This window comes from Microplitis mediator, chromosome 3 (assembly GCF_029852145.1).
Source record: "Microplitis mediator isolate UGA2020A chromosome 3, iyMicMedi2.1, whole genome shotgun sequence".
Classification (NCBI taxonomy): Eukaryota; Metazoa; Arthropoda; class Insecta; order Hymenoptera; family Braconidae; genus Microplitis; species Microplitis mediator.
In genome coordinates, this window is record NC_079971.1 from 4,629,023 (window position 1) to 4,653,401 (window position 24,379).

The window sequence follows — 24,379 nt, forward strand, 5'->3', positions numbered from 1 at the left end:
GAATTTTTTATGGCTTCCTGGGTTCAATTCCCAGACTAAATTATTATTATTTTTTCAGTTCCTTTCTATTATACATTAAATTGATTCACATGTTAACATTCAAATGTTATAGAATTACTTTACACTGTAAAAAATTTGCGAATTAAATGCGGAGTAAATATGGAGCGGCCCTGGTGAAAATTTTCCGGACTTTTCTCTGAATAACTCTGATAAAGTCTTTAGAACTTTGAAAAAGTCTTTAGAACTTTAGAACTGAGTTTTTCAGACAAAAAATTCCGAAAAATTTCCACCAGGGGGATGACTGTTTGTTTATTAAATCCCTACGGAGTGAAATTTACTCCGAAGGGGAGTTTATTTATATATTAAAACTCCTAATCGGAGTAAATGCGGATTTAAATAAAATCCAGATCACTACGAAATCACTCCGCTGAAAAAAATAGTTTCCTATTTACTCCATATGAGGTGATTAGTCCTAAAAACTCTAAAACTCCGAGTAACGAAGTGAATTCCGATTTAAATAAAATTTGTAATCACTCCCGATTTTTTACAGTGTAATTATAATACACGCAGATAATTTTTGAGTAAAAATTACTCATAAAGTTTGATACTGTAAGGACATCTAGCTAGTGACTAAATTTTTACCATGTTGTTAGTAGAAATTGCACTTCATTTAAATGCTATCGAGTAGTATATTTTATAATGTGCATGAGAAAAATTTAGATATTTACCACACACTGTAAAAAAAAAATTGTTTGAATTTTCAAAGATTGTATATAACGCAATAAACACATACATTTGTGCTTGAAATTTCATTGCTAATTTCATATAGAATTTAAAATAGACGTTTTTGAATTTTCAAATTAACACTTTGGATTTTCAAATACTTTTTTTTGAATTTTCAAATAAGTATTATGAAATTTCAAATAGAATTTTTAAAATTCAATATATGTTTTAGAATTTTCAATACTTGCTTTGAAAATTTAAAAATAAAGTATAAATTTTAAGTACGTTTATTAAAATTCATATTTTTTTTCTTAATTTTGAATACCAGTTTGATTATTAAATTACGTATATTAAATTTAAAGCTTTTTTCATTGAAAATACAATTCAAATATCTAGTTATGAAAATTCAATTCCTTTTGTATTGTAATTTTCAAATTATTTTTAACAGTGCATGTTATCTCAATATCATATTTTTTGGGTAATTTTTACTAAAAATTTATCTGCGTGTACAAGAAAACGTTCAAATTTCAAAATTGTAGATACGAAAACGCATACAACAGGAAAGTTAACTGTTTATAAGGGATTTAAATGGTTTAATAGTTCAAATAATGAATTAAGAAGTGAAAATCGAATTTCAATTTTCAAAATAAAGCTCGAAAATCATATTAAATTGAAAATTTACTACATGGATAAAATGAATAATTATATGTAATTTCCGAAATTGTAATAATTACGTAAAATAGCATTTGATAAATCAATAAACATTACACTGATATTATTATTATTATTTTTTTATTGTTATTCTTGATAAGATGATTATGAAGAGGAGTAACTTTAGACTTTATTGTTCATAAAACCAGTGTTTTAATTGAATTTTTAAGTCAATATACTTTCGTCATGTGTCTACGCTAAAATTAAACGATAAGATCGATTGTCGTTGCTACTCCCAGCACGGCACACATTTATAAATAGAAATTTTTCTTTGGTATTTCCTCGTGATTTTAGTGTCATCTCTTCAGTAATTAGCTCATTTAACAAAAATAATCATAAATACCAAAATCTATCTCAAAAAATTTTCAAACATCTGACGCCATTAAAAATAAACAAAAATAAAATAAATCACCGTAACCGTTTTGCAGTAAGTGACTAAATAATCAGTAATCAAATCAATAAACCCGACAATGAACTCTGATTGACAATTTAATAATGATCAAAATTAAATACTATTGTTAAATATCACGAAATTAAATGACAAACGACGTCATTATCGTTATTTATTTTTGACCTTTACATAAATATTATTTTTACCACTTATTAAAAAAAAAATATAGACCCGAGGGTTGTAAAAAGAGGGTTAAGGGGTCGTGTATAGTACAGCTCATTATCTTTTTTTTTTACCACTACAAATATCTTATGGACGTTAAAGTATCATATGAAACACGAATTCGACGTGCCATGACGAATCCTCGTTATTATCTTTGGGGCGTTTTAGTTGCCTAGGCAATCGCACGTGCCAACACTCACTGATACATTTGTACTTTTTTTTGACAAGGGTATAAATGTTTAAAAATGAGATGATTATTTTTTTTCCGCCATATGTGATCCAGTGGTTATATTTAACACTTCGGGTTATATATGAATCAAAATCATCGAGACATTTTTCAAAATTATTTTAAAATCAAAATCTTTCAATAAATTTTTTTTTTACTTTTCAATAAATTATTTATTTATTCAATACTTGAAAAAATTTTCTATAAAAATTTTTGAATCGAAATCTGGTTGCTTCTGTTAGTGGGATATTTAAAAAATAATTATCAGTCTCCGTTTAAATTTTGTATTTCGCGCGTTATTTATAACAACTGATAATCATAATAATTAATAAAATTAGTATCATTAAGTACATATGTATGTATATTTTTTTTTAATTAAGTCACAATGTGACATGAATCACGTGGCATTGCATTACCGCGGTGTTGCGGTCGATTTCATTGATCGTATGTACTTGTCGCATATAATATATACTGTTGAGTATATGAGAGTTCGACCTCGCATTCATCTCGACGGCTACAAAAGCTAACTCCGTAATATATCAGTATACTGCTGATAAAACGAAATTAAATGCTAAAAAATTCAAACTTCGCTTTAAAGTCCAAGTGCAGTTTTGACTAAAAAATTACGATAAACTTTGAATAAAAAAAAAAAAAGAAAATTAATTAAAATAAACTACAGCCAAGTGAAGATTTAAATGACAAAAGTCAGGATATTTAAATGTATACCTTATTTTAAATCCATCAGCAAAATAATTCCTCCCATGACATTTTTTGCGCGAAAAATCTTATCGTGGATAAGTTTTTCTTGGCGCTGAGCACTAGTTTATTTATTGTCTTAAATTTATTATTTTAAATTTTATTTAATATTAATTTCTGTCATTAACTACATTATTTATTTAAAACATTTCACCACATAAATTTGTACTGATTACTTTTTTTTTAAATTAATTTTTTAAAAAATATCTTTAAGCTTTTTTTGATCACTTGCGAAATTAAATTTCACTACTAAAAATTATTGGGGATTTTTAAAAATAATATGAGAAGCGCGAAAAAAAAAATTAGCAAGCGGATCTTGACAATTTGGTGTTAATACGAACGAACAGAACGACAGGAGTGAAGCGCTGACACTGAAAAGCTCGCCGGGGCGTTTACGAAAGCCAACTACGAGTCTACGGCGAACCGGACGACGTCGACGGGGTGGAATTGCGGCAGAGATGGGAGGAGGTAGAAGAGAAAAAGGAGGTAGTGGTAGAGGTGGTGGCTCAATCGGAGGATGAGGTGAAGCAAGAGCATGAGCAGGAGCCAGAGGAGGTTGACGATAAGCAGGAGCAGGAACAAGAGGAGGGAAAGGAGGATGAGGTGATAGTGTATGTAGAGAAGAGCTTGAAAGCTCGAGAGTGCCCGGGCTGGTCGTCATGCGGAGCCACTCTACTTGTACACTTGTCTACTTACACATACAAAAAAAAAACATTGTTTTCACAAACTTTTCGCGTAATTACTCCAGACATCTTTTAGGCTCTTGTTTTTTTTTTTATAAATTTTTAATTGCCAAGTTTATAAACATTTAAGTTTTTTAGGCCTCCCACTTTTAAAAATATCCAATAACTCAAATTTTATGCCCGTACTAAAATTTTATCAATTAATTGTAGAAAAGTTGAGACGTTAATTAAAAAAAGTAAAATTTCGAGATATAAATTTTTAAAAAATTGATTACAATTCTTATAAATTAGGAGTCGAGCGAAATTTGGTAAATAAATTCAAGCCTACAAAATTTTTAAATTACAATGAAAAAATTGACAAAGATTCTACTGAAATTTAATTACCAAATTTCGTTTGACTCCTAACTGATAACGATTGTAAGTAATTTTTTTTTTTCAAATCTATATTTCGGCGAAATTGCAACGTCGTCCTTTTTTCAATTAATGTCTTAATTTTATTTTTCCTTAATTAATTAGATTTTATTATACAGTGAATTCTCGATAACTCGAACCTTGTTGAACCGCTGAACTCTGAAATACGCGATATCTCGAATTATTTAGACTCTGTAACTCTGTTAATCAATTCGTATCTAGACATCATGAGTGCTAAACGAAAATTAACAATTTTAACTTTACAAGAAAAGTTCGATGTTATTAACGCGGTAAAAACTGGCATGAAAAAAAAAGACGTAGCAGCTCAGTACAAACTACCTGCCAGTACTTACCAAGCATAAGTAAAAATGAAGCTGTAATTTTATTAAGATATGACACAAGTGAAAACATATAATACAAAAGATATCAAAAAGCTAGAGAAGCAGTTGACACCCTACGATGTAGTGCATAAAGAAGTGACTTTCTAAATGTTGTTTCACGTGCTTTTCTCAGTGACATAATCGACGTGCTTTTTAAAGACATATGTGGCAATCATAAAAATTTCCTTTTCTATGTGTCATTTTGTTGTTAACTTTTACGAGTTGGAAATTTTTCTTGGCAGATTGATAATTCTTTTATTGGACTATTCGATGAAGAATTAGAATCCATGACTGTAATGTTTATCAAAGGCCCAAATAATCTAAACTCTATTTTTTCTTTAGTCACTTTTGTAACTGCTGAAAATATATTTAGACAATGTCGATTGCAAAATGAAAATAATATTTAAAAATAAGTACTGAGAAAAAAATTTTCTTCTGACAACTAAATTTTGGTTATGACAACAAAATGATTTGATTGCCCATTGCCGAATATATATCTGGTTGTTTTAACGAAATATTTTATAATCCACCAACAAAACGAATCATTATAAACTACAAAATACTTAGTAAAGATAATTACCCACACAAAATCAATTTGATTGCCTGTAGAGCTTTAAAGTAGTCATAATGAAATGAAATATATTAGTGAACTTTAGAGAAGGACTTATTAATAATAGTTTAATAATAGTTTAAGATGACAAAGTACTTATTAAACAATTAAGTAAATGTACATTATTCAAGTCTGGAATATAATAACTCTGAAATAAGTTTCTTACCAGGGACACTACAAGAGGGGTGGGCGAGATCTAGTGGCGAGCATCGAACTACTCCCGTTGCTGTTGGCTAGCATAGTGACAACTGCCTTTTCTGATGGTAAATATTTATTAGGTTCAAATATATATTTATTAACTTCGAACAAATATATTATTTATTCTAAATGAATATTTTTTTTCGTGTCTAAGTAATATTTATTAGTCAATATAATGAAACTTTGCTTTAATATTTGGGTTTGTTGGCACTATTAAATAATTTAGTTGTCTATCAAATAAATATTTTCTCAACTTTACCAAATGATTTTATTATCTTAGAGAGTAAAATATTAACGTCAACCAAATAGAGTCTATTAAATCATTTGTTAAAAATGACAAAATAGATTATGTTGACGTAATAAAATTTAGTTGTCCCAATCAAATTTTAGTTTAACAGAATTTAACAAAACCGATTTAATTGTCCGAAGAAAAATTTTTTCTCAGTGTACGAGTATGCATCTCAAGGTCAGTGATTATTTTCAAAAAGTGGGGGTATTATCAGAATTTTTTTTAAAAATTATCACAGTAATGGATATCATTTTTTTTTGGGTTTGAATAATTGCTGGGTGTATTGTCGCACAAATAGGTCAAGAAGAAATGATTCAAATTTTTTTTTTTATATTTAAATCAGTGTACCGAGAAATAATTCTGTGCTCGAGATCTTTTTTTACGGTTTCTTATTTTTCTGAAGATCAGTTGTAATATTTCACTGCTGATAAAAGTATTTTTATTATCTTAATAACGTTTATAGCTGTGCGACATTACGTACAAGTTATTTTTATACTTATATATATACATAAATATATAAATACATCACCGCTTAGAGCAATATTTAATTAAAAGTTGTCAACTTTTTCCCCTCAATCAACTGATTGATCTATAAACCCTTTGAAATACTATCGCATTATATTAATTTGATTTAATTTGTGTCTCAAAGGACGTAATTTCTTTTGCTCAGAGGTTCAAATACTAATTTTTTTTTTTTACCCTAATAATTAAATTTAAAATTTATTTACAAAAACAAAATTCCTTAGTTATTATTAACATAATTTACTATTTTTAAAAACTAGGGATGGATATTTATATAAATTTTGTTATGTCTAAAATATTTTTTAGCTCAGAAAATTTTTTCTACCCAAGAAATAGAGAATTTTTTTTATATCACGCGTCTAGGAGCAGTAAATATTTTTTCATTCTCTATGATGTCATATTCTGTCAGATCAATCTTTTCTCTTTGGGTTAGGGTCAGTTATTTAGGAGAATTTATTACTAACTTATAAGCTATCGGAAAAAAAATAAAAAAACTCACGCCATTTACTTCTACTTTAGATATAGAAATAAAAAAGTCACGAAATATTTATCGATGTGAATTTTGTTAATTAGTTGGCTAAAACATTCGGTTTAAAAAATAAAAATGGTCACTATCAAGTAAATTTATATTTGGCGCTCTTGAGCTTATAAACTTTTAAATCATTTTAATTACTTCTGGAGTAATTTATTTTTTTTTAATTCGTCTGGCAGCTGGAAATAATAAGAAACAATTAAGAAATAAATTTATTTTTTGTGTACTTTTTTTTAAGAAGGGGCCATTTTATCTCTCCTATTAATTGGCTGTCATAAATTTTTTTTTCATTCTTGATTATAAATTTCCAAGGAAAAATTGTAAATGAAAAATTTCAATTTGAAAATTCATTCGAACTGGAAAAATGAATTTTTGTTTAGTTTTCTCGGACCCGAATGTGCTTACACTGTAATTTATTAAATTTATATCGAAATAAAAACGTAATGATCCAGAATAATGAATTTAACAGTTGGAAATTTAATTTTCGCTTAATCGTCTAGAAAAAACTGTCATTTTAAACCGTGAAATAGCGAAAATAATTTAATTTTTACAGTTTCGGTTCGGACCACATGCCGCGCGAAGTTTAAATTTCGGTTTTTTCTTTTGCTAAAATTTTTCTCGTGAAAAATAAAAATTCATTGAAAGAAATAATTTTCAAGTCCAAAAATCTGTTTTAAAAAATTTTTTAAAACAACAAAGTTTTGAAAGAATTCAAAATCGCGCCAATTTCAAAATTCAAATAATAAGTTTTATCAGTTTTTAAATTTACATCTCTATAAATTTAAAATTTTCAAATAATTTATCAGTAAAATTGTTTTTTTTTTTTACAAATTAGGTGAAGTCTGCATATTTATAATTAAGAGTCAAAATTTTCCCATAATAAAAATATCCCGTTTTATCCATAACAATAATAATAATAATAAAAGGCAAAAGGTGGTGGTAAAGTAATGGTAGGTCGTCGAGACCGGTGGGACTGATGTAAAAGTGAGTTGGTATGAGAAATAGAGGGAGAAGGGATAGGTCCCAATAAATTTAACTGACTCTGTAACCATCGCCGGGCACTTTACTGCTGGGTAGCGGCATCGCCAGCAAACTGGCGTTCGTCTAAAGTCAGTTTCTCGTTATCCGGCTTCGAGTGCTGTGTTAATTTAAAATAAATATCTCTATATACATATATATGTCATACAATTAAACAAGTAATTAGTTTTTGTGAACTAGTGTTTTATAAAATTGTTATTAATTCCAGACTGATTTGGTTTTTAAAAATTCAAATTAAAAGGTAGAGTAGTATAAATTAATTTAAAAAATATAATTATCAAAATGTCAGAGTTTAATACCGAGTGTTTAATTACAAAAGGATTACGAAAAAATTTATTTAAACAGTCATCGAATGTTATTGATCATGGCGATGATGAAATAATTAAATTAGAAAGACAATTCCGTAATGCGTACATGCTAAAGTCATTAGAGGCGCAAATTGCCGAGAAGGAGGCTAATAAAATTTCCCAATCTATTCAGGATAAATTACAAATGGATTTAATCGATTACGATAACAAAAAGTTCATTGAAAACGAGTGTAAAAAAAAAATTAAAATTAAAAATCAGCAGGAAGAATACGTCGGTTATTTACGCAAACAAATTGAGGTGAGAAAAGAAGTTCGTAAAAGTGAAGAAGAAATGGCGCGAGAGGAACGAAAAATTTTAATTGAAGTTGACAAAATAGTTGACGACATGCATGAGTTAAAAAAAATTCAAAAACGTAATTTGCTAGCCGATAAATTAAGACGTGAGAAATTAATAATGGAAGAAATAAAGGAAGTAATGAATGCGAGAAGACAAGAAGAAGAAGCAGAAGTGGATAAAAAAAATAATTTGTATTTAAATGAAATGAAGTTGAGAGAAGAAATGGATAAAATTACTCGCGATTACGAAAAAAAATTACGTGACAGTTGGATTGAAAAAGTTAGCGAGTTACTTATGATTGATATGGAAAAGAAGAAAGAACAGTATGAGCGAGAAGATATCATTTGTGAGTTAATCGCCGAGGATATTAAGTATGAGTTAATTGTAAAGGAAAATGAAAATAAATCGCTGATGAGGGAGGGTAAGAAAATTTATGCGAGAGATTTAATGGATCAAATGCTGGAGTCCATTGAATTAGAGGAAGCTGCGCGTAAAAGAGATGAAATTTTGACAGAAAAAGTTATCAAGAGAGTTATGGAAGAGGATAATCTTAGCAGACTCACTGCTCAAGCACGGAAACGTAAACAACTACAGTATAAAGAAGACTTAGCTAAGTTTATCGAGGACGCCAGGAGAATACGTAAAGAAATTCTGGCAAAGGCACGTGCTGAGTTTGAATTAGAATCATGGATTGAGAATGAAATAACGAGCATTCAAATTGAGGACCAGCGTAGAAGATTAATTGACCGACATGCTAAAAATGTTGCCGCTTATTTGAAAAACGGAATCATTAGAGAAATGAAATGAAGAAGAAATTGAGTCCGGACTTGATAAATTTATAAAATTAAAATTGTTAATTTATTAATGGACGATTTTTAAAAATAAAAATTTATTAAAATAAATTTTTGGGTTTTTATTAACAAAATAAATAATTATTTATTTTTAAAAATAGCTTTTAATTGATATACTAAAAAAATTGGAGTAAACGCGGATTAAATCCGGAGCGGGTGACTTTTTATTTATTTAATTCCCTCGGAGTTGATTTTAAAATTTACTCCGAATCTGAGGAAATTAAATCAAGATCACTCCCGATTTTTCATAGTGTAGTTAATGGTGTTGTAGTTAATTAGCCTGGAGTTGTAATTAAAAAAAAAAATTATTTTCAGATAATTGTCCCAAGTGCAGTTAATCCGAGGAAATTTCATGGTGAATTAGTGAAATGTCATATGGTATGAAGCGTCAATCCAACCCAAGGGCATTTCCGAGTACCTGATTTATGGATAAATTCACTGGGACCCGATATGACGTATCATCCATGTGCATTATCCAGATCAGAACGACCGGCACAGTCGACTGACAGCAGATGTGGCCATTGTCGCTTCACTGACTCGATCCCTTATGGCCAGTGTTGATAAATGCGCTTACCTACACATATATCTATATATATATATACAAACACATTCATCCCTCAGTCTATTATATTATTAGACCCAACATACGGATCTCGTTTACTTCAGGTAAAAATTTACTGCATATGGTATCACTTAAACTTTTTTTTTTATTTATTTTATATAAAGCCGCATTCAAATCTAATTATTATTATATTTGCCTGATATTTATTTCTATTCAAATTATTTTTGCAGTAAAAGTAAAATTTTTTTAAAATTAGGGAAGAAATAAATTTGAATTTAATTATTAAAAAAAAAATGATTAATTACTCGGTTATTATTTTTATACAAATATTATTTTTATCAGAATGCGGTTATTATGATGAACGGATTATTATTTGAAATATTGATGTTACAACCACCGGTCAATAGTTATCGTTATCATCAAACATTAATCCGGAATGGGCAGACGATCAGGTGATAAAAAAATTTCCATGCAATATTTTTTTTATTTATTTATTTAGTTATTAGTATTCTCGGTAGTGTAATTTAGTGAGAATGTTTATTTATATATATATATTGATTTATCTTATATTTATTTAAACATAAAATCCAGGCGCGTGGTCCAGAGGATCTAATAAAAAAAGTGTATTATTTTACACAACTGACTGTGGAGGTGAAGATGAAAATGAAGATATCGCTCTAAGTCTACAGCAGCGTTCATCTTCACTGGTAATTTATTTTTTTAACCGAAATAAATCTCTGTTAAAATAACAACACGATGGATAAATATGTTGGTAAATTTAACATTCCGGTGTGAAGAAAAAAAAATAACATCTGATAGAAAACAACTTTTCTCGGCTTTCAATTTATGATTAATGATTTTCGCGATCATAAAATATAAGAAAATAAATAACTACTATACCTTTCAGACGTTTAGAAGTTTATATTAAAATGAAAAATTGATTTTTCACATGTTTTAAACATTTCGTTATTTACAAAAAAAATTTTCCTCTAAAAAATTTTGTAAAAATCATTAATAATTTTTTTTTCTGTTTACAAATAAAAATAAATTGATGGTTTTATTTTTGTAATCGTCTAAAAAATATTTAAAAAATTTTAAATAGTAAAAAAAATTAATAAAATTAGCGCGTAAAGTAACGTAATCTTTAATTTTATTTATTTATTTTATTTTACATAATTTAATATATGTGTTCATGTGTGTATATATATATATAATGGGGCTTTGTTTCCGTTGATACAATCCCACGTGTATCCAGGATACACGGGCGAGTTACTACGTTAATCACCACGCGCTGTTGAGTACTAAAAATATTCCTATCCATGATGTTTCTTGTTTAATTTCTTTATATTAAATTACTTCCACTTAGACACTCGACTAACAAATCTTCCCTTTTATTACGCAGATTTTTATTTAAATTATAATAAATTTTAAAAACGTTTTAACCCAGTGAAAAATATTGTAAAAATGAACACCATTTGTGTTAAAAAAATGTTAAAATTCTCTGATACTGGTTCTAAAACTTACACATTAAAATGTTTTCTGCTAACACGTAATGTTAATTTAACATTTTTATTTGGGTTGTTACGGTGTTATTTTGATACTCATGAAAATTTACACCGTAAAAAATTTTGGTGTAAAAATGGCCCCCGAGAATTTTATACGGCTGTAGTCCGAAATAACGGTGTAAATTATCCATCCGTGTAATTTTAACGAGGTGTAATTTGCTTCATTACACCATTCCGTGTTACTCGTTATAATTTTGATTAACGAGCAAAAAATATTACACATTTACACGCTTGACGGTGTAAAGATTTTTAATTTATACCACCTATATTTAACATGGTATTTGGTGTAATTTCTACACCGAATCATTGACACTACACCGAGTTCTAAATTTTCTACAGTGTATGAATTTGGTGTAATTTTTACACCAAAAATTTTACATCCAGAGCTTTACACTACACCGAGTTTAACATTTTTTACAGTGTATATATTTGGTGCAATTTTCACACCAAAACTTTTACACCGACAGATTTACACTACACCGAGTTAAAATTTTTTTACAGTGTATGTATTTGGTGTAATGTTTACACCAAATCATTGACATTACACCGAGTTCAAAATTTTCTGCAGTGTATGTATTTGGTGTAATTTTCACAGCAAAACTTTAACACCCAGAGATTTACACCACACCGAGTTCAAAATTTTTTACAGTGTATGTATTTGTAAGCGTAACAAGTGACTATACAGCAAATTTAACACATTCTTTATTGTGTTACTTTAATAAATTAACACTCACGCTCTATGTTAAAATTACATTTTAAAAGTGTTAACACTTGTTCAGATAGTAATACTGAGTAAATGTTAATTTTGTTTCAATTAACATTCTTTGTGTTAAAAATGAACTGATCAAACAAAACAGCAGCATGTTAAATTAACACAAAAAAATGTTAAACATTTAACACAAAATTTTTATTAAATAAATTTTTAACACAGACTTTTTTCTTTACTCAAACACGAAAAACTTTTACTGTAAAAATTCGTTGTTATTTTTTTTTTTTTAAATGGACAATTTATTTTACTGAAATTTGAATAAAGAAAAACTTTTTACAGACAGCACTACATAATGTAGACCCAGCAGTATCTTCACAGCAATTTTTATTACAAGAACCGAGAATGGCGCAATTGGAGACTTTGGAAGCTAAGGTAACACGCAAAAATAAATGTAGTCATATAATAGACAGTTGAGAAAAGTAACTAGTGTGGTGTAGAGTTAAGTATGAAAGAAAAATGAAGGAAAGAAAAAAAATGATGTATGATTGTATGTAATTTATGTTGAAGAAGAAATAGCATATACAGTGAGATTAGTGTATATTTAATAGGGAAAAAGACCGAAGAAAAGTTTACTTGAATGGTGAGAAGGGTGTTTATGTATTACTGTTCTTATATATATATATATTTTTTGTTTATAAAATTGTCTGGAGATAGCGAGAAGGTGATTTATGCGTTTATGTATGGGGATAATGTATCGTAACATTACATCGTGAATGTATTATGGGATGGTGTTATATGCAGCTTAAGTATTTTAAGTCGTCGAGTCTTGTATTGGGAGAAGGTCGAGTTGTCTTATGAGTTTTGGTTGCGAGAAATCGCTATTTAAATTGCCCCACGCTATGCACTAAATCCAATGGCGTAGGGACTGTCTTTAAGATTTATTTTCTGTATAATTATGATGTAGATTTTTACTATCTCGGTTTCTTTAAATATTTTTTTAGAGTCAAATTTATGTCCAATTTTTTTTTTTTTTTTATGGTTATTTAAAAGTGACCCAGGGTCATTATACAAAGTAGATTTATCAAAAATAATTTTGAGTATGTGATAAATTAAAATTAATATTTTAACGCGTTTTTGAACTTTATCAAAATAATTTTCCAAAAAATTTATCAGAATCAAATTTTTAACTAAACGAATTTTCGGAACGACGAATTATTTATTATAAAAAATTTGGGAAAGTTGCACATAAAAATTTATTAAAAAATATAAGAATCTATCATTTTGTGAATAATCGATTATTTATTTGAATTTGAATAAATATGAGATCGACATCCATAAAAATTTGAGCTCATTACCGTCATTCCAAAAATTATGAGTATCAAAAAAAAGAAATAATCACGAGTACAAAATTTCTAAATTTGATTTTGATACCCGTAGGAAAAAAGTATATATCCGTATATATATGGGCAAAATTAAATATATGTTTCATATATGCGTCATATATTCAGATTTGCCCGAATATATACTTTTTCCGTGCGGGTATAATTTAGAAAAAAAATATAAATATTACAATTAACTTAAATTTATTTTGAAAAAAGAAGATAATGACCAAAAGTAACAGGAGCTTAGTCCATAATTACCAAATCTACAAAGTGCAGCTCAAGTTTAACTAAAGTTGGATTAAAGGATTCCTTTTCAATTTCCTTTATACGAAAACAATTGCAAGGTTCATGTAACGTGAATATAATAGTCGTTGTACAGTACGTATATTGTATACAACATAAATTGAATAGCTTTTCTCAAGCTATAAACCCATACTATATACGCCCTTGTAAATTCTATATATACTATTATTCCGAAACCGCCAGTACGAAGATTCAAGATCTCCCAAACGAGATTATGCCGTGGATTCCGTACAAAAAGTCACTGACCTTTTTACCTGCGCTCATTTCCGAAACCGTTCGAATATCCACCGCGAAACCATATCACCACAAGTGTTTTTCGAACATTTTTTATTCAAAATTTAAAACCATCGCCGTCGAAATTCTCGACTCTCAATATAACGAAAAAAAAACGGAAACTTTCTTTTTGATCTCTTTGTAAGTAAAATAATCCCTTTATTTAAATATATTCTGTTTCCATAATAGCGACATACACTACAGACTGTACTCTTTCATTTATATTTTATATATATATATATATATATATATTTTTTTTTTTTTCCTTTGTCTCCGAGTCTAAAATTACACTCTCTGTTTAGTACTTTGTGTCCGTAGTATTAAGGTCGCATGTTTTCGAGCTCTTACATTAAATATTATATTTATCCGTATTCAGATATCGAAAATTTATATCTCTACATCCACATTAGTACCGAAATATGTATACAGAAAAAAAAAAATTCTCGGCTGAAGGTAAATATTCTTGATTCAAGAAAATTTTTTTGGAGACCTAAATTTTCTCAAATAAAGTAGAAATTTTCTCCGACCAAGACGAATTTTTTTTATCCAAGACAAATTCTCTTGGCTCAATAAAATCTTGACTTGGTTCCCGAAAACGTTTGTCTTCAAAAATATTTTCTTGACTCAAGATAACTTTTTTTTCTGTGTATGAATATGTTTTTTTTTTTATAAATAATAATCCGATAAATTTAAATATTTATTTGTAGATGGCGAGTATCGAGGTGTCATTATCCACCACAACTCCCAGAAGAAAAAAGGGTGGAAGTCTTACCGGTGCAATAACCTTGTCTACCGGTCACAAGAACAGAGATTACTATAAAGAGGTCGACGCTCTTAGGGTCGCCCTTCGGGACAAGGAAAACGTTATCCAGACGTGAGTACTTTATAGGGATATTTTGCGCGCATTATGTGCATGCGATTGTAGTAAAAATAATTAATCGCTTGTGTTAAATCGTTGATGCCGGGTTTTATTGTTATTGAGATGAGGTGGAGGTGAATTTAATTGAAACAGAAATTAATTTCAGTCTCAAGAGTCAGCTGTGTAATAATTTGAGTAATCGGCTCGCATTAAGAAATGGAGTACTTCCGAGCCCGCTCAATGAAACTGACAGAAAAAATACTGAAGAGAGAGTTAATAAACTGGAACGAGATGCTGATAATAAAAGACTGGCTATTAAAAATCTTAAACTGGCGTTAGAACGTTTAGATATTACGGAGTAAGTGATTTTATTTTTAATAGAATTTTATTTTATTTTTTTTTGTTATTATTATTGGAGTTAATTAACTGGGGTTATTTTTAAAAGTAACATTGACACGAGGATACAGCAAGCGGAATTGGAATATCGATTGGGGCGCGAAGAATTGGAATTGTTATCGGTTATGGAAGAAATGAGAACACTGCAAGCTGCATTGGAATTGGCTGACACCCAGGAGAAGCAGAAGAATGATTCGATTTTTAGGTAAATTTGGAATTTCATTACTAATGGGCGGGTTAATTATTAAAATGATCCAAGTACGGGGAGAGAAAAATTTTATGGATGTAATATCCAAAGTATCCGCAAAAAAAGTATTGTTATGATAAAATAATTTTTTGCATTGCAAAACGGCTGTTTATCCCGGGTCAAAAATAAAACTTGATTCAGGCTCGCTTCACTTTATTTTCTTTTGAAGTTATCGATTTGCCGACGATTTTTCGATAAGATCTCGACTTTTTCGACTTAAATTAATTTGTTTTCAACTTTTTGAACTTTTTTCATCTTAGTTTCAACTTATTCGTCTTTACTTCAAGCACGATAGTCATTCACCTTACTTTTGACTTGCTGAATCAAGTCGAAAAAAAGTCATTTATTCGCCTTACTTTCGCCTTAATATATTAAAATTATTTCACCTTAGTTTTGACTTTTTCGCCTTATGATTTAAGTCGAATAAGTCTAAACAAAGTCAATTTCGACTTGATTTCAACTTTTTTATCTTAAATCGTGACTAAGTAAGCCAGTTAAGTTTGAACCAATGCGAAAACTCAATGTATTTCATATCTCCGTAAAAAAAAGTCGAGTTTGTCTTGTGAAAAACGGCTCCGAATTTCGACTTGGTAAACCAAGTCTAAATCAAGTTTTATTTTTGACCCGGGTAATTTAACTCTGTGTCTTAATTTAATAGTCCGTAGTATCAATGGAAATGATATATGTTCATTTCATAATAAGAATTCATATATTTTATTAGAGCATACGACACTAGCTCTTGTAACCATACACTAGTTTTTGCTAAAAATCGGTGGCTGTTTTGTTATTGTAAAGATTTGTATCGCTAATTGACGATCCGATTGATTGCGATGGCGCACCGAAGATCGCGGAGCCTTCGCGATTGCGCACACAACGGGCTGACCGCCTAAAATCTTATGTTACAGTGATCTGAAGTGTCTTGGCAAGACTTTATTAAAAGTTCAATCTTATTATAATTTTTAAAATTCGTTTAAAATGGATGAGTGGCGGGAAACTAAATTGTCTGAGTAGAATTTGGGGAAATTCGATCAATCAATAAAATTTTATTTTTATCAAGTTCTTGTTCATTAAAGTTTATGATCATTCTTTATTTACAATATTTTTATTTTTTTTTTTCATTAATCAAATACTATCCGTAGGATGGTCTTATGATAAATCCTTAGATTAGCTGTAGTGGTGATATTGTATTGTCATTTAACCGATTTGCAGAGGGAAATTTGAATAGCTAAAATGACCATACAGTCCATCATAAAAGAAGATGTCTACATTAAGTGTACCTAGAATAACGATATGTCCAGTCACTCTGATTAAATTTTTCTCTCCTTGTACTTAATGTACTAATTTATTTATATTTTTCTACCCCAGCTTCAGAGTATCTTTAAATATCATCCCATAGAAAAATTGTTATCCAAATAATTTTTATTTATTCCAGTTTTTCAATCCAGCAAAGACCAATTTTTATTTTTCATTAAATTTCATATTTTAAAAAATTAGTACATCTAAAACTCCAATTATTTTTTTAAAATTCTGATTCACGTATTGAAAGTTACAATGCATCAAATTACGAGAAAAAAAATAAGTCAAGCCCGATAAATATTTTTTACCGAATTTCTTGTTGACTTTTTATTTATACGATTCGATAAATTTCTTATGTTATCTAATCTAATGCTATCATTTGTATTTTTTATAAAGCTGTATAAATGAAGCTCGTGGAACGAGATCAATGAATTTATCAGTGTATGCCATTGAAGTGAGCGCAGATCCCAAGAGCCCGAGATTCGGTGCGGGTCCACGAGACAATGCGCCAGGATTGTACGTCGACTGGGCCGTTGAAGATTCAGGCCTTCAAAAAGAAGATAGGTGAGCCCCTACTATACTTTCTCACATTACGCTTTTTCCTTTTTTTCTAACCCTCGCTATCTTATCTCCAGCTATAAAATTCGTGACGTCATAATGGATTTGATTTAATGGTTTACGTATCTAATAATTGCTTTGTTAAATATTATTAATATAATAACAAACAGAATAATTAACTGTACAGTCTAGCAAAACGGTAAAGAAACAATGAGAGTAAAAAGTTGCGAGTTTTCTCAAGTTTTTCACCTCAATAATTACAGCAAACAATGCCGGAAGTTTACTGTAAGCTTGTATATAAATTATGTTAAAAGTCACTTATAAGCTATTTTTTTAACATCTTGTTATATGACGATAATTATGAGAAACACGCCGACTTTGACAATTTATAATTATTATAAATATATAACAATGACGTGTTACACCGTTATGTTAATTATTTATTTTATCATTAATGATTTTATAATTGATGTTTATTATTTATTAATATAAATATTTTTTTTCATATGTATAAATAAATATATATATATATATATATATATATATATATATATGAAATCAAGAATGAACATGTGACATAGTGGTATCGGGAAAACTTGATGAATAATTAATAAGGAATAATTTTAAATGCGTGGGAGGTTACAACCTTTGCATGTTCAAATGCTCAAAATGACGCATAGCATATATGGATTTTTATTGAACGGTTTATAAAAATAAATAACTATTGTTTATATATTTTTTTAATTTTTAAAATAATGATAATAATTAAGGCCAGGATTTTTTCCTTAATTAAAAAATATGACAATTGATAATTAATGATGTCAAATTTTTGATATTGCGGCAAAAATATTGGTCGTGTAGAAAAATTTTTCAAGTAAAAGTTGTTCAAAATTCAATTTCCTAAAAACAATGTCTCTTATCATTTTTCCTTAGGATTAATAAGAAAGCCGTAATTTCAAAATTAAGATTTTCATAATTAACTAAAATTTGAATCGCTCATTATGAATCTTAATTTTTGAATTACGGTGAAAATATTGATCGTACAAGAAAGTCATAAGAGACATTTTTTTTAGAAAATTAAATTTCCTACAACTTTTGTTTGAAAACTTTTTCTATAAGACCAATATTTTCGCCGGAATATCAAACATTTGAACTATTCATTTCAAAATTAAGGCAAAAATCTTGTCCCTAATAATAATAATAATCTATATTGTTAAGAGAATAAAGAAAATTTTGTTCCAGCCATATCTAATATATATATATTAGTTAATGTTATTAAGTTTGGTATCGTTAAAAAGATCGACTTGAATTTGTGCCTTTTCACGGTTCAAACTCTTTTTTATTGACAAGTATCGTGATAAATCAATTTATCGATCGTTCGTATTACATTTAAATAACACGGGAAAAAAATACGATCGTATTTATTTTCTTTAAATAAATTAATAATTTTAATTATTCTGTCACTGAATATGATCAAATATATGTAACTACCATATATATAATTAAGAGAAAATAAAAAAAAATTTAGTCTATGTCATGTCTTCTATGACAATAAAAATAAACCCAAGATTCAGAGTTAATTTTAGAGTAGGGATTTAAAAAAAAAGTTAAATTCAATTCATATTTCATAAACTTGGTAATAATACTCAGACAGTCGGTGATTTATTATCATTATTTTAAGTTTGAAGACAAAAAAAATTAAATAATCAAAAGTAATAAATATTGAATCAAAAAAAAGTTTTGCAAACTCTAATTTAAAAGCCATGTAAAACTTTTCAAACTCGATGACTTTTTAATAAATCATCAAAACTCCATAATAGTTATGATCCTGAAGTTAACAGACAATTTAAAATTTTTGGATCTTTTTTTTAACAAATCGATTCCAAAAAATAATCAAATTGAAAATATGCACATGTAGAAAATTATAAAATCTAGAGGTGCAATTTTTTTAATTATTTTTTTTTTATAATTTATCGTTTTGTAAAAAATTTAAAAATTATTAAACGACGGCTAACTTCAATATCATCAATAGTTACATTTATTCTCAGTCATAAAACCGATTCAATAAAAACTAGAAAAATTTTTTTGACTTGTATATGTATTTAATATTCTCTAAGTCATGTGTTAATGATTTAATTTATCTGTTACAGATTATTAGAAGTAAACGGTAAGCTGGTAGTAACTGCAGCAGCGACAGATTTATCAAGATTACTGGGGGTAACACCAGAAGCCGCGCACATTGTCGTGTTAAGAAAAACAAATGATTCATTAGCGGCCTTACGAGCCCTAAGATCAGAGAATCTTCGGCTTAATCATCGTATCAGTTATCTAGAAGAGCAAGTACGTGATTTATTATCATCCCCCGTAAGGACTAAAATATCTGTTATCGATCCGGCAATTAATCGTCAAGATGTTCAAGTAAAAATACCACAGATAAATGACTTTTAAATATCTAATCAATATTTATATAATTAATACAAACTTTTTTTAGGTGTTTCAAAAAGGCCCTCAAGTGTCGCTGATAACAGGAAAAAAATCAATTGAAAATTTATCAACGTCATTAAAATTAAATAGTTCAAATGGAGAAACACGTGATAAGAGTTTACCGATTTATCAAACAGCCACAAGTATATCACCCAGTAAATCAACGCGTAGTGATACTAATTTACGTACACGTCGTCATTCAACGGATTTATTATCAACGTCGTCATCAAATTTGAATAAACTACAGTCAGATTTGAATTATAAATTAATGTCAAGTAAAAATCTAAAGAAAAATAGCGAAAGTAAATCAACTCGCGGGTCATCAGCAGCGGAAGTGATAGATTACTACCCAGATAATCATCAGCAGTACAATTATCAGCAAAGACGGAAAAACAGTACAAGTAGCACCAGTTTAGCGCACTATCAATTAGGATTAACAGAGTCGGCGATTGAATTCGACTCGGAGCCAATTTACTACCGATACAATCGGAATGGTAATGAGGACACGCAGTCGACTTGTTCGTCGCATTTAATTACTGACAGCGGTGGCGGACTGCAAGAGGATAATAAGAGACGTCCATTGACGGTAATGCCAATCGGAGTACCAAAGAAACCTCTGAGACTCTCATTACATCGGGCTACGAGCCTGCAATCTGTCGAAAGTGCGCCCCCCACACTTTCGACTTCAGCTGCCGTGTCAGCTGCGAGAAAATCTCTCAAAAGGAATTATCATGATGACTATGGAAATGTCATTGAAAATAATAACAGAAATAATAAATTAGAGATTTTCAATGCTGATAAAGACAGAAAAAATTACTATGATAATTATTTACAGTCTTCGTCGGCATCTACGCCGCAGTTGCATGTTTTGAAAACGAGTAACTCACGGACGGAGTTGTCTGGAAAAAGTAATCAGTGGACTCCCCCGAAATCTAGGAGATCTAGATCACATTTTTCTTCGTTAACGATGAATAAATGGTGTTAGCTACGCTCTATTTATTAATATTAATATACCAAATATTTTTTTTAGTGTAATTATTATTAATTTAATATACTTATAGATATGAAAATATATATACTTATACGTATAATAAATAATTAGTGTAGATGTAAGATTATTTTATACGTGAGGAAATTTATAAATAAAAAAATTAATTGATATTTATTTTGGAAATTATTTATCTTATTAAGGGCAAGGGGGCAAAATGGGTTGGCAGAAAAATTTCAGTACACGGAAAAAAATAAATAGTAAATGCAACATGATGCAGTCTTGGTAAATAAACATGATGAAATCATGTTGCATCCACATGATTTGTCGTGTTGCGGTAGCATGAGCAAATCATGTGGCAGCAACATGATTTTCATGTAGCCTTAATAGCATAAAATTAAGCTGCAACAACTAAATATTTATGCTTCAGAAAAATTATTTATTATCAAGCAACAATCAAGCAAAAAATCGATTTTTTAAAAATCCTGTCTACCCCTAACCCCTTAAGCAAAAATGTCATTTACAAATGATTTAATTTGATAATTTACTCTAATTTTCATCTGCAATATTATAAATCCAAAAAAATCTAATTGCTTGATAATAAATAATTTTTCTGAAGCATAAATATTTAGTTGTTGCAGCTTAATTTTATGCTATTAAGGCTACATAAAAATCATGTTGCTGTCACATGATTTTTCTCATGCTACCGCAACATGATTGTCATGTAGCCGAAACATGACAAATCATGTCGATGCAACATGATGTCATCATGTTTATTTACCAAAACTGCATCATGTTGCATTTACTATTTATTTTTTTCAGTGTAGGGTCCTTTTTGGAATTACATGTTTTGTGAAATAGAAATGTGTCAATCGATTCGATGTCTATTTGAAAACTGAATGTATCTCTAGTCGGGTTGTAAAAAAAAAAAATAAATCAAAATTTGTTTTCTACGTATTCTAATGTTTTAAATTGAGGTTACTTTCGTTTAAATATTTTGTGAAAAATTACCGATTCAAATAAATTTACAAGTTCGTAAATATGACCAATAAAAATTAGGAATAAAAAATTACAAGTAGTATTTTTAAAAAAGAGAATGAACTGGCTCTGGTTAAAAAAAAATTATGCGGAAGTTTAAAACTTATAATTTAAAAAATTAATTCACACATAGATGCGTTCAATGTAAAAATTTGAATATTTTCGGGGCTGCAGTAGCTGGGTATTGTAATGTTTCAAGGCAAGCCCGACTCCAAATAATTGTAATTTACAAATTTATTATATCGGTTAAATTCTAAAAATTTCATTATTATTATCCAGAATTTTAATGAATAAAAATGCGGATGTTTGAAATTTTTGTGATTCTCACATTTATAAATAAATCAATAAATATGTGCGTGGCTGTACCACTAGATATATACCTCCAGGATGTACACTTTGTAGTGGGAATTTTCGATGGTGGAGCCAGAGATCCAAATCAAATGAACTATTTGAACCAAGGCGTTTTAATTACTCAAAAAATTGTTCTCACACCATCAGTTAATGTCCTCGGGTATAATTTAAAAATTATTTCATATTATTTGGTTGTAATGTGCAACCTCTGTAGGAATTATTTACACTTTCTTTTTATTTGTCTGCATCAAAGTAAATGCGGATTTAAATGATATCCAGATCACTTCGAATTGACTCCCAATTTTTTACAGTGTACACGGAAAGAAAATTATAGCAGCGGTTCCCATAATTTTGTGAAATTTTTTCCTATACCATCATAGGAATTACGACCATAAATTATGGGAGCGGTTCCTATAATTATAGGAATGTTTCCCATAATTATAGGAATAGTTCCTATAATTATGGGAATGATACCCATAATACTATAGGAATGATTCCTATAATTATAAGAATGGTTCCTATAATTTATAGGAATACTTTCTATAATATTATAGGAACCATTCGTATAATATTATGGGAATGGTTCCCATATTATCATAAAAAAATTATTTTAAAGAAGTGTGGTAATCACTTCTACAATACACAGAAATATTATTAAACATAAAAACAAAAATTCAAATATTGAAAAAAAAAATCGTATTTGGCAAAAAAACATTAAAATTTTTAACAAGAATTTTTTGTCAGCACAAAACATTCAAGAAAATTTGAATTTTGGGAAATTTCTACACTATTGTGCAAAAAAAAAATTTTATGATATTATAGGGATGGTTCCCATAACATTATGGGAATAGTTCCCATAACATTATGGGAATAGTTCCCATAATATTATAGGAATAGTTCCTATACCAATATGGGAACCATTCCCATAATAGTATGGGAATGGTTCCCATAATATTATGGGAATCATTCCCATAATGGTATGGGAACCATTCCCATATCATTATGGGAACCATTCCCATAATGATATGGGAACTATTCTCATACTATTATGGGAATGGTTCCCATAATATATGGGAACCATCCCTATAGTAGTATAGGTTCTATTCCCATACCATTATGGGAACCATTCCCATAATGCATAGCAAAACTTCCCATAATTTTCTTTCCGTGTAGTGATTAATTATTAAAATAATAATTAACATTTTTATTTAAGGAAAAAAAATTTACGAGTTCGTGTTTATCCTTGGCAAGAAAAAAGTGGACCGCAGGGTGACCATAAAGCTGAAAAATCTGTTTACTTGGAACACAAAGTTGAAGAAAATAGTTTATTTCCTGAATTGAGTCAAATTTCTTATCTAATTCTTGACAAACCCTATTTTTATGTTAATCCTATTAATTACCTAGACTCTAACGATGGTGGATTATCAGGTCCGGGTAATAAATGTACGATCGTGAAATTGAAATGGAGTAACCGGATATTAAAACGTAAGAATGAATATAATTTTTTCAATGACAGTAAATGAAGACACTAAAAAAAAGTGTAAGGTAATTAATGATGATAATGATGATTGTTTAGAAATTAATCATCGTCAAGTAAGAGTTAAGCAGCGAGCTGTAGAGTCACCGTTTTATTATTTAGAGAATAAATATTCGCGAAATGCTGATTCCGACCCTACTAAAAGATGCTCACTTGCTTCGGAATTTTATTTTTGTATCGAAGAAATAGGGAAAAAAAATTGTCATGTGAGTCATTTTATTATTTCTTCTTAAAATAAAATTTACTGCAATAATTTACGAATACTTAAAATTTTCCGAATTAAAGAACATGAAAAATTCGTAAGCTCTAATTAAAAGATAAATAATCAAAATTTCAAAATTAATTAATTTTATTTTATAGTCATATCCAGGAGCAGCTTTAATTTGCGAGTCGCGTGGAAAACCCGGATATCATTATCTAGCAGGAATTGAAATTTTTCGAAAAAATTGTCAAGTGATGTTTGGAAATACTCAAGCGTTACAAGAATCTATTGAAAATTTACAAGATTATTTAAATGATAAATAATATAATCAATTATATTTATCTGTAATTTATACAAATCCATAATTTATTAATTATAATTTTTTATTTTTTGTTTTAATTTTTATTTAAACGCATACTTTATAAGGGAGGGAGAGATAAA

The 24,379-nt window shown here is 28.8% G+C and overlaps 4 protein-coding genes across 15 annotated transcripts in view; 3 read left to right on the plus strand and 1 right to left on the minus strand.

Moving 5' to 3' along the window:
• LOC130665662 (uncharacterized) overlaps positions 1 to 3,445 on the minus strand; it is a 28,433-nt gene extending 24,988 nt beyond the window's left edge. For 3 of the 7 annotated variants that reach the window (XM_057466135.1, XM_057466133.1, XM_057466132.1), the window contains exon 1: positions 3,000 to 3,441. The gene's annotated coding sequence lies outside the window, so the exon portion shown is untranslated. Of the gene's footprint in view, positions 1 to 2,999 lie in introns of all 7 variants that reach the window. The other 4 variants (XM_057466139.1, XM_057466138.1, XM_057466134.1 and 1 more) reach the window with 3 other exon arrangements.
• A 4,252-nt stretch (positions 3,446 to 7,697) lies between these two features.
• On the plus strand, positions 7,698 to 20,993 carry LOC130665664 (uncharacterized). Of its 6 annotated transcripts, XM_057466141.1 has the most exons (11): positions 7,698 to 7,933; positions 9,504 to 9,854; positions 10,093 to 10,202; positions 10,342 to 10,457; positions 12,364 to 12,456; positions 14,690 to 14,856; positions 15,008 to 15,199; positions 15,287 to 15,442; positions 17,177 to 17,344; positions 19,489 to 19,756; positions 19,830 to 20,992. In XM_057466141.1, the coding sequence occupies exons 3-11, from the start codon at positions 10,187 to 10,189 to the stop codon at positions 20,805 to 20,807; spliced, it is 2,154 nt and encodes a 717-aa protein (XP_057322124.1). In that variant the 5' UTR covers positions 7,698 to 7,933; positions 9,504 to 9,854; positions 10,093 to 10,186; the 3' UTR covers positions 20,808 to 20,992. The 6 variants fall into 6 exon arrangements, with proteins under 6 accessions (XP_057322124.1, XP_057322125.1, XP_057322127.1 ...); XM_057466142.1 differs by lacking the exons at positions 10,093 to 10,202; positions 10,342 to 10,457 and having other exon boundaries at positions 19,830 to 20,993; XM_057466144.1 differs by lacking the exons at positions 7,698 to 7,933; positions 9,504 to 9,854; positions 10,342 to 10,457 and having other exon boundaries at positions 10,100 to 10,202; positions 19,830 to 20,991.
• Positions 7,927 to 9,478, plus strand: LOC130665666 (meiosis-specific nuclear structural protein 1-like). The gene has a single exon (XM_057466147.1). The coding sequence runs from the start codon at positions 7,975 to 7,977 to the stop codon at positions 9,142 to 9,144; it is 1,170 nt and encodes a 389-aa protein (XP_057322130.1). The 5' UTR covers positions 7,927 to 7,974; the 3' UTR covers positions 9,145 to 9,478.
• Positions 20,994 to 21,781: 788 nt separating the features above from the next.
• LOC130665667 (uncharacterized) lies at positions 21,782 to 24,379 on the plus strand. The gene is made up of 5 exons (XM_057466148.1): positions 21,782 to 22,047; positions 22,128 to 22,359; positions 23,413 to 23,684; positions 23,776 to 23,942; positions 24,097 to 24,379. Exons 2-5 carry the CDS (start codon positions 22,145 to 22,147, stop codon positions 24,259 to 24,261), a joined length of 819 nt encoding a protein of 272 aa, XP_057322131.1. The 5' UTR covers positions 21,782 to 22,047; positions 22,128 to 22,144; the 3' UTR covers positions 24,262 to 24,379.